Source organism: Morone saxatilis, unplaced genomic scaffold (genome assembly GCF_004916995.1).
Source record: "Morone saxatilis isolate NCDOM2014 unplaced genomic scaffold, NCSU_SB_2.0 Contig21, whole genome shotgun sequence".
In the NCBI taxonomy this organism is placed as follows: domain Eukaryota; kingdom Metazoa; phylum Chordata; class Actinopteri; family Moronidae; genus Morone; species Morone saxatilis.
Genome location: NW_023339774.1, coordinates 20320124 through 20331199, shown reverse-complemented (window position 1 = coordinate 20331199; position 11076 = coordinate 20320124). Strand labels below are relative to the sequence as shown.

The 11076-nt window shown below is 40.7% G+C and overlaps 1 protein-coding gene across 1 annotated transcript in view; it reads left to right on the top strand.

Moving 5' to 3' along the window:
- Positions 1–11076, top strand: part of adamts6 (ADAM metallopeptidase with thrombospondin type 1 motif, 6) — a gene marked incomplete at its 3' end in the record, with an annotated part of 59035 nt that overhangs the window by 27925 nt on the left and 20034 nt on the right. Inside the window, 5 exon segments of the mRNA XM_035668345.1 lie at positions 1192–1255; positions 3283–3418; positions 5316–5379; positions 8791–8893; positions 10291–10424. Coding sequence (XP_035524238.1) covers positions 1192–1255; positions 3283–3418; positions 5316–5379; positions 8791–8893; positions 10291–10424 — 501 coding nt within the window.

Genomic DNA, 11076 nt, shown 5'->3' with positions numbered 1-11076 from the left:
CACAGTTTGCCTCAGGGGGCTTTATGGTGTGTCCCCATCCAATGCAAAGTGAATATTCTGCCTTTAATCTGGACTAAAAACGGTGGTACGTGCTGAAAATAATTGAATGTCAATAAATGGATCAAAAAGATGCCGAAATACCTACATCATGATTCCAACTTGTAAAAGTCTGAATTTGTACTTTGTTGGGTCTGTTCGCAAGACGAAAAGCAAACAACTTTTAAAATGTTTGTTTTCTGAATGGAGCTCTGATCGGTCAGGGATATGATAGCTGAGTAAGTTAGAAACGAATGGAAGAAACATTAGGAAGAGTCACAGAGGAGGGATCCCTCTTCCCAGGACAAACCTGGAGTGTACAGAACAAAACATTAAAGTCACATACACAAATTTTGATGACACAATTTCCGATACATGAAGATGATAAAATAAATGTGAAAAATGTGGATCCATGAGGATGTCGAAAACAACTTAAGATGTCCCCGAGTGAGACATACGACCTCCTGTCCGCCATGAAGATCTGGAAGAGGACAGGCAGAATGGATCAGCAAAAAAATCACAGAAATATGTTAATAACAATAACATAGAGAGAAACAGCTATTACGAGCCATAATCTAGCTAAGTTCACTTTTATATGGCGGCTGTGGTCAGTCACCCTGAAGCACATTTAAATGGATACATGCATATTAGATATAGATTTTTACAAATGAAATCCCATTTACCTCGATTATATTTCGAGTGAGGCAGAAATCTTAAAGACAGATTTCTTCACATAAAAAATAAACAAAACTATCTGCATGACCAGTCTAGAGGTGAGACCACCGTCCCTTAAATGGTTTCACACATAATTAACGCAGTAGCTAATGATGTGAAATGAGAGTACAGTCCTCTGTGGGCAGATATTAGCCTCAGCTAGTGGTACCTCACTGCCTCGACTTGCATCTATTCCACTCTGGGAAGGGGTACCATTCCCTGAATGTGCACTCATGCAACGGGTGTTACGACACACACTCACCCACACACACACACATGCAAGCAGGCCAGGCTTTAGGTCATCAGCCCGCTGTTGATGCCAGCCAGGTTAGGGGAGACAGTTTTAACACGGATTACGGCAGCCATTGTCACCGGATGGTCCGAGGTCTAAAAGGGAAGAATAGGAGAGTGTCACGAGCTGTCACCCGTGATTACCATTAGCTCAGTGGAGCCTTTGAGGACCGGGGCCCACGGACAGGGTCCTGGACAACACAGGGGGCCCCAGGTTGAGCCTGGGGGGCTTTGGAACAGCTTTTGGAGCAGCTTTAGGAGATCCAGTGGCATACCCCGTCTGCCCCTGCCGGGGGACAGCTTCAAAGGAATATGAATGTCAGCCATTTCTCACCCAGCGTGTAATGGAGAGAGGCCCTTCCAACAGGAGCAGGGAGAGAGGGAGAGAGGGACTGGGGGAGAGGGCAGAGGGAGGTGGGAGAGAGACAGAAACTGACCAACAGAGAGGAGGTTTTTTGTGTTTTTTTTCTGGACTCGCAGAAACTCCAAGGTTGAAAGCAGACTTCATCTCCCTCCCCTCTGCCAGTCAGTTTCCCTGCTGTGTCCTGATCCCTCCGTCATCTCTCCATCCCCGCTCTCCTCGCTCCCACTGCTAATCTTGTTTAGACAGCGTCTCAGGACGTGAATGAGTAAGTCAGAGAAAGAGGACAGTGGCCCAACGTAGCCCTCACCTTGACTGTCCCAGTCTCTCTGGGTTCTTAACCTACTGACACAGTTGGAGAGACAAAGGGCCGTCTCTAAACCCCTCTTCCCTCTGGAACTCTGAACAGCTTAGCACGAGGCTTAAAACACTCCTGAAACACGGCATGGTGCTTTCCATCCCTCACCTGCCTCTGAAAACAATTCAATTTCAATTTCATTTATTTGTATAGGGCGCCAATTCGATAACAGAAGTTACTCAGGACCACTTTTTCAGAATAGAGGCAGGTCTAGAGCCGAAACCTCACAGCACCTCACAGTACTCTGGAAACATGAGATGAAGAATACAGACACATGTTAAAATAATGGTTTAATTTAAGAATATGTTCAGGAGACATTATAAGACCATTTTTGTTAGACTGGACAAAGTAAGAAAACGCACAGAAATTAGGAGAAGGACATAAGGTACATACATTTTCGGATAGGATGAATTTCGCTTGTTTAACTAAGGTAAGACCTCCTAGGGGAAACAACAATTTCCCTTTCCCATCTTAGATGTTAAACTGGTACATCATAATTATATAAATTTTTATTAAGTATACATATATACGTATATTATATTTACCTGTTATTATATACATTTGGTCTCTGTACCCACTTTGTTTTTTTGGACTTTGGACAAAGCCAGGTTGGGCGATACCTTCCAGTCTTTAAGCTAAGCTAGGCTAATAACACCCCGACCTACCTACTTAAAAACTGGAAAACAACAACAAGTGCAAATATGAATCGATGCTAAATGCAAATACTCACTGTAACAGTAGCAAAACTGGAGAACTAGGTCATAAAATCAATTAAGCAAAATGTACGTAAGGTTTGCTAATGTTAGCCACCATAAGCTAGTGGCCACACAAGGAAGGAAATTTGTTTAATTGCTTATGAATTCAACATTTCATGTAAGAAGTGTTGTAAGTCTTGTAAGAGCAAGATTCTTAGTCTTGCTGTAATGAGACATACATACAATTTATATAATATTTTCACTCTCGGAAAGCAGGCAAATAAGCACATACCTCCAAATGGTGAACTATTCCTTTAATGCTAAAAATGTCACAACCTGACTTGAGTAACATGAACTATACGATAAATCAATAAACCTCAAGGAGGAGGAAACCAGGACAGCAATAACTAAATGGAAAATGTCAGGTAAGAGAGGAGAAATAACAGGAGTAATGCGGAAATTAAATTATAGGGTGAGTAAAAGTGTAATCACTAGTTAGTCTGTATGTGTGTGTGTGTGTGTTTAAAGCAAGAGACTGTGTTATTGAAGGAAGACTTCATCAGTCAGGTTCTGTATAGTCTACATTTCACTATACACAGATGCACATAAATTTATAGTAAGCTAATAACTGTTGGAAAACTGTAAAACTGACACTTAAGCATTCTGTGTTGTAATAAGTTGCGTGTTATCGTGGGTCTCGCCTCAACTGAAGACTCTAAAACAATCGTTAATGTGTCTTTTTGTTGCAAAAGAAAAAATGATTCAACTCTGCAGCATAATAACCAACGCTTCCCCCTCTCTCTCTCTCTCTTCTCTGGCTGCTCCAGTGGGTGCTACCAAGGAGTGCGTGGCGTTCGGTACTGGCCTCAGAGTGTGGACGGCGGCTTGGTGGGCCCTGTTCCATGTGGGGGAGTGCAGCAGGACTGTGGGTGGCGGTGGTATCCTCCTCCATGAGGGGCACTGGTGAGCAGTCCCAGCGTAGAGTAGGCAAAGTAAGCCACAGAAGCTGAACAACAACACATTCCAGGTCCTGTTCCTACAGGTTGTGGTTATGGTTGGTGGTGTGTGCACATGTGTATGCTGTGTGGATGTATGTTATATCCCAGTGGGAGTAGAGCTCATTAGACAGCAAATTAGTCGTAAAATACTTTAATGGATCGATGCCTCCTTCCTCATGGTAAAAGCAGCCTTTAAAGCTCTATGTGATGACCTTAAATTCTATCTTTTAATTGTATTTTCTTTGTTGTTGACTCCCAGAGGATGTAGTAATGCAAAGCCTAACAGGAAGTGATGTATTTATTGTTTATAATGAACAGAAACAGTATATATCAGCAGGTAGCACACACAGTTTATCACATAGAGCTTTAAAGATCCCATCAAAAAGATAGCGATCAATCAGTGTGATCTATTTCCTGTTGAAACTGGTCAGTAAGTAGTCAATCATAAGTGTAAACGTATGGGCTGTGGACAGAAAAGCAGAGAGAGTTTGACTGATGATGTATTGGCTGGTCAGTTACAAACCTCAGTGTAGCATGAGGTCACGGCTAGAGAGGCATTATTTTCCAGGAAGTTGTGCCCAAAAGAAGAAATACCACATTCTTCTTCTTATAAACTAAAAGTTAAACTCATAACCAATAAGCCAAACGCTTATTCAGTTCTCAAGGGTTTCGCTGCTACAGCCTGACTTGGTCTGGTATGACTGTTAGCTTATTGTGGCTAACGGTAGCTAATTTTTAGCAAACTTTAGGTAGATATTGTTGTGTTACTGACATTTTTGATTCTGTTTTCTGACCTTATGACTCTTATCTCTACTATTACATTATTATTTAACATCTAACAGATTAAAATTAAAATTAAAAAAGTAAACACACCATACCAAACCCCTGGAATCATTCGATCAAAAGTTAAAGTCTCTGACAGATAATCACCGGGAGGAGGTTGGTAGTATGTCCTCATGCTGTTTGCACTGACGCAGCGTGTGCATTCAGTTAACACACAGCTCACTCTCTACTGCAGGTTATAGTGCTGTGTGGTTTTGTCTTAAGGCCTCTCGTGTGTCCTCGCCAGACAAATCATTGTCCAGTGCATCTTCGTATGGCAAGTAGACGTTTGGGATCTTTATCTTTCTTCCAGAGTTGCATTCCTTTTGTTTTGGAGGCTAGATGTTACGTCAAACACGTCATGGGAAGACACGAGAAAGAGCCAGGGTTGAAGCAGAGGGAAGGGAGGGAAGGGGGAAAAGGGGGGGGAGAGAGAGAGAGAAGGCACCGGCATAATGTGGAACACCTGTGTAAGGTGATCGCTGCCGCTCAGGCATGGGTGCAAAGAGGAGGGAGGCAGAGAAAACACAGCCAGACCAGCCTCTCACACATTCATTACAGAGCCTGTCTCACAGCTTTTTGCAGTGAAGTGGAAATAGTCGTGGAGGAAAAGGGGAGGCTAATGAAGGTGAGAAGAGGGAAAGAGATGATAAGAGAAGAAAAACAAACCCTTTATAGATGTTGTAGATGTGCAGTGAAGAGTAGAGAAAGAGAGTTCTGAGGTTACAGGACTGTAGTCTCTCTCCCAAATCTAAATGGCATGTCACACTTAAGAGCTCTTAGAGCAGCTTGGATTTCATGAATGAATCATTGGCACACATGCTCAGCAAAGCGGCAAAAGCAGACACACAAACACACTTTGTCTTCTGGCAGAGACTTTTTGAGGCCTGTTTCATGACCTGCATTCACCAAACCCTTCCTTGTGTACTCGCTACACCATCAGAGATGATTTCTTTGAAGAACTGTGTGATTGTGATTTATTAATGTGATGTGTTGATGTGACGTCCTCCCCGCTCATTCAATTCTCCTGTGTCTCTCAGCCCGTCTGGAGGAGGCAAGTACTGTCTCGGAGAGAGGAAACGTTACAGATCCTGTAACACCGACGTGAGTTTTCTTCATTTCTTTGCCTTCACTGTTTTACTCTGTCTGCTCTGTATTTAAAACAAAGCACACAAGTGACTTGGAACCTAAACTGTCCTCTTGATGGATGCTCCGCTCTGGTTGACAGTCTGTCTGTTGAGGCATTCTGACCTGGGATCGTTTCGAGCACTGCTCCACGTTTTTGCTCCTGCAGAACATGCTATCTTAGGAAAGGCTTTATAAGGAGCACATTACCTAGCAGCATCACACTGACGTTAAGCTTTCTGACATGTTTTCCTCCTGGAACGCGGGACAGACGATGATAAAAATGCACAGGCGGTGATTCGATATTCCCCCCGGTAACTCTGGGTTTATTCGTCTCTTTGTCACTTCGTAGTTCATATATTGTTTGTGACATTTCACTTGAGTCAACGATGATGACAGTTTCAGAGTGTATTCCACGAAAAGCAATTCACAGAGGTTGGGTCTGGAGCAAAGCTTTAAACAAATATTTAACATGGCTGCGAGTTGAGATCTCTGTTCAGCTATTTCTAGGTGGGCTTTTTTTTCACAAGGTGAAAATTGAAATAGTTAGGGCCCTGGTGGACATTTAACCGCAAGTCTTAAAAATAACAGCTGAGAGCAAGCACTGAGTGTTTTCTTTGGAAAACAAACAACATCCCTAACCGCTATTTCATCACACTGACCACACCTTGTCCAGGGAGATGTGTGTGTGTGTGAGCACCAGATGTCGATACAATGACAAATACTCACACACTTAGACGCATAAATTGATGTTTATATCCCGACTATTTTTACATTGATCAGTGGTCAGATATTATTTGTTAATGCTGCCTCCCTCCCTTCCTGTTGCTACTACGTCTGTCCTGTGGGAGGTTACTTTATATTATAAAGGCTGTTCCTATTAGCATAATGCTTCATGTAGGAGCTATTGAAAGAGGGCTTGGACACACTTAAATATGTAGGTTATAGTTGACATTAAAGCTCCAGCACAATTCAGTGCTATACTATACCATAAAGTAGAGGGACTTAAGAGAAACAGATTAACAAGAGTCAGTGGTAGACGAGAACTGAAAATCTCAACTGAAGTAGAAATACAATAACAACCGTAAAGAATTACTTAAGTAAAAGTAAATATTACTATTTGACAAACCTACTCAATTAAAAGTATAAGAGTACTTGGTCGACAACTACTCAAATTGTAGGTTACTTTGTGTTTTAATATTGCTGAGTGTATGTCTTTTAATGCAAGTCCAAGCAAAGTCTGAATCTCAAGTCAAGTTTTTGAAATGTCATTAGTTTTAGCAGGTATTTGGCCACAAACATTAGTATTAGCTAGGTTATTGATTATTATAACTATATTATCCTGTTAATGGTACTAATTAGGCAAATTAAGGGATCACAAAAGTTATTACAAATTATCCAGAGGGGGAAATTAATGTGTGCCAACCTCACGGTGGTGCTAGAAGAGGTGAGGAAGTCAGGCGGTCACTAAAGTAACTAGGATTCATCGTCTTTGCACCAAGAACATCTGGACCATATTTAAATTCAATGCATCAAATAATTGTTGAGATATTTCAGTCTGCACCAGTGTGGTTGACCAACTGACATCCTCTAGAGCCATACTGCTAGCATGCAGCGTAATGACCTAAACTTAACCAAGATTACTGAAGGGATGAACATTTTCTGAGACTTGACTAAGCTCCTGAAGAGCCACAGGAGACGTTGTACAGCTGTTGTCACAGATGTGTACTGCAGCACTCCACATTACTACTAAACTGACTTTAACATGTAAAATCAGTGCAGTTCCCCTTTAACTCTAGAGAGTGGTGTCTGAGGTCGCGCCATGGCAGGGTCGTGTTATGACATAAATAATGCTGTTAAGTCCATTAATTGATTAGTAAATCAACAGAAAAATATTGATAATCTATTAATCATTTCAGTCATTTATCAAGAAGAAACAACAAAAATCCTCTGGTTCCAGTTGGTTAAATTTAAAGGCTTTTCTCTTCGAGTTTTGGACTGGTGTTGTAAGACGTCTCTCTGGGCTCTTAGGTGATTTTTTATGATTATGAACTATTTTCTGGCTATTTTTTTGACAAAATGATTCATCGATTAGTCAAAACTTAAACAACAGGTTAATCGATAATGAAAATAATCATTTTAATGTGACATCTGAAGTTTTTTTTTACTTCCTTCAAACATGAGTTGGCACATGTAAATCTCATTTGGCCCTGTGTTGTCATTTCAACACACACTTGTAATAATATTATTCTGTCTCTTCTGACTCAATCTGCATGTTTGATGTGCAGGTTTAAAGCTGCCATATTGGCAAAACACTTGAGTGGTAATGAAAGTGGCTCAGCCTTCCCTATGGCCCGCTCCAACGTGGAACGCTTTCAGCATGTGAAATACAGCTTTAACCTAAGATCTTTTATTTGTCTCGGGGGAGAGTGTTTTGGGGTTTCTAAGGACCTTTTCACACCAATAAAGTGTTTCTTTCCACTTTTTACCTCCTCTTACTGGAGCAGCATCCACACATGAAAACAAAGCAATCCCTCCAAATGCAAAACACACGGCTCTCAATTAGGAATTCCAAGAAACAAGTCTGTTTTAGTGTCTGAAAATAAAATGTGACATCTTTGTGCTGACTTTGTCCAGTTGTTAATAATGATGTTGTCTATGCAAATTAAAGCTTCCCAGAATGAAGAAATAGTCGTTGCAGATAATTCACTAGCCTGTGTCTGAAGATCTTAAAGGACCATTCCAGTGTTTAAATCATGTTTTCATATTTTTTTTTTGGATCATTTTTTGAATGGATGCCACAGATTTTCAGATTTATGGATGTTTTTTTCCTGACGTTAACAGTTATGCATTGCTTTCCGTTCATTTCCGTATGGCATGAAAATCAATTCGCAGACTCTTAAAAACTTGTTTGAGTTGTATAACCCATCAAGTCTGCACTTTTTATTTGTCAAAGTTACATAATCATTGCTCAGTAATGCAGTTTAATAGCATATTGATGAGAAAAGTCTGTATTGCTTTACTCTGCAGGCTTAAGATTCACTGTGATAGCTTACACAACTCAAAGAAAGACCGTTTTTTATATACTTAACTTTTATTAGAAAGCTACTTTTATGTCAATAACAACATGAGAAAACAATAACCGTTTCCAGGCAAACTTGGACAGAAAGTCTTACAACCGTACATAATTTGTGTATTATTATCCGTGTTTGGTAAAGCATGCAACAGAAAGAAAAGGAGGTAAGGTTAGAGAGGCAGAGAAACAGCTATATTATACATCAAGCTTCAGGAGTCTTTCAATAGATGTTCATATTTTGTGGAAATGATTCATATGGTCAAAGAAAAACTTTAAGCATAACAAATTCTAAAGTATTTACTCTTTTATCGCAGGCCTGCCCTGTAGGATCTCGTGATTTCCGAGAGAAGCAATGCGCTGATTTTGACAGCATGCCTTTCCGTGGAAAATACTACAACTGGAAGCCTTACACTGGTGGTGAGTTCATGACCAGGTTGCACCAACTCATAAATCCAAACTGAACATTAGAGATTCATTAGCAAGGGTGTAACCAGGGCATAGACACTGTGGGGGTTTAAATTAGAGATTTTAGAGATTTAGAGAAGTGCTTCTCCCACAATTCTATGATATTTATGAAAATTTGCACATTTATATAGAAGTTTTAAGAACTATATTGACATTTTAATTCACATTTAAAGCAATAGTGTAGGGTTCTCCTGAGGTAGTTTCTACTTTAAATGCACCTACCAATTAGAAATTGAAATTTTCCAGTCATAGCGAAGAGGATAGCTTTCAATGGGGAACAATTACAAGTGGCTTTTTTAGAAATAAAGTCGCCTAAGAGGGTCTGACACTGAGGGTACAACCAAGCTGGGGACTCACACTTAATGTTTTCCTCAACAAACTAGAATATTGAATACGTCCAATCTCAACTATTTTTAAAATGCTGAGCTGTCGTCTTTTATTTGCGTTACAAATGACAGTCAGCAGGCCGGCCTGTCTCGTGTACCAAGTTAACACCAACGGGGGGGGTAGGGAATTCTTCAGATTCCTGTACACTGCGCGGTGTGTTCGCGACCCCCCTTCGCTTGTTTTTTAGATCTGCTGCTCGTCCAACCTGGGAGATTTTACATTTTGGAAAGACGCCTCGACACATTTCATGTCAAGAATCTTCCCAGAAGAAGGACCCGGGGCTCATTCTTTGGCCTCTTTTTGGATCAGCAGTTATCTGACCGAGCCAGAATGGGTGGAAGTGCTATTGTACTGTATCACAGTTATTGGCAGGAGTTTAGGAGCTCAGGCTATGTGTCATTCTCCCCCTACGTTCTCTCCTTGATGTTTGCAGATCATGGAAAATATCCACTTAACTAAAAACACAAGAAAAAGTGATAAAAGTTTGAAGCATGTAAACACGACTTTTATTTTCTTTGAAAGATGGAAGAGCTTAAGTTAGATCTCTTTTATCACAGGGCTCTGTTTTGTCAAATCCATCACCTCCTGACATACAGCGTTCCTCGGGCCGGGGGCCGTAATATAAAAACAGCAGATAACCTGCGTCAGTGTAATTGTTGTTGGCAGCTGAGCGCTGTCTCTGTTGGTGTCAGTGTTACAGTGACGTCAGGCTCTGGGTTTTAGATCTGAGCACCGCTGACTTTACTCCACATGATTATTATTGTCAACAAGTGGGAGAGGAGATCCCAGAGCTGGCTGCAATTCCTGGGACATCACCAGTGTTTGCCGGTCTCTATGTGTTGTTTATCATTTATCTCTTGAGTTGTTCTATTAGCGTTAAGGTCATGTTGTCTGTTTTCTGTGTGCAGGCTTAAACTCTAGATAACGATGTGCTCTGTTTGTGTGTATTCTGTGTAACCCAGGTGGTGTGAAGCCCTGTGCGTTGAACTGCTTGGCAGAGGGCTATAATTTCTACACAGAGCGCTCTCCTGCAGTCATAGACGGCACCCGATGTCAGGCTGACTCTCTAGACATCTGCATCAATGGAGAGTGTAAGGTAAGGGAGCAGTGCTTTGGCATATATGATCCTTAAAGTCATTTATAAACCCAAATCCACACGATGAAAAGATTTAGGATGCTCTGCCAATTTCGGTTTTATTCTCTTTTATTGAGGTCTTAAAAAAACTGGACGGTTTATAACAGCAGGGCAACAAACAGGAGCAGTCAGAAGCTCAGGACACTTGTACAAACTCCAAGTTAAATCAGACTTATTTTGGTGAGAAAATACCGGAAAAAAAAAAACAGAAATGTGTGACATAATATTCACCTCTGACCAACTTCCTGTTTAAACTTTGACCTGTCCTAACTAACTTGTGGAAACTTTTAGATCATTTTCAGTTTTAGCTCCAAATAAAGTGGCTGTCTGATCGTCTGCTGGCTTGTCTTTACTGCCCCACTGGATCTAACACTGGCGATGTGGCCACATTATTTTGATGAGCACAAATGTTTTCATAGCCAATAAATAAAAGCCAAGTTGTACTTTATTAAACTGAAGTTTTCAGTCTGCCAAGGTTTGTTAAAAAAAAAAGGTTGAAGCTCAATGATTATGATTAGGTTTATAAAGTATGACTTAATGATTTTAATGAGTTTAATTCTATTTGACGAGAAATTTTCAACTCAAATTTGCAGAATATGAAATGACATGTTGA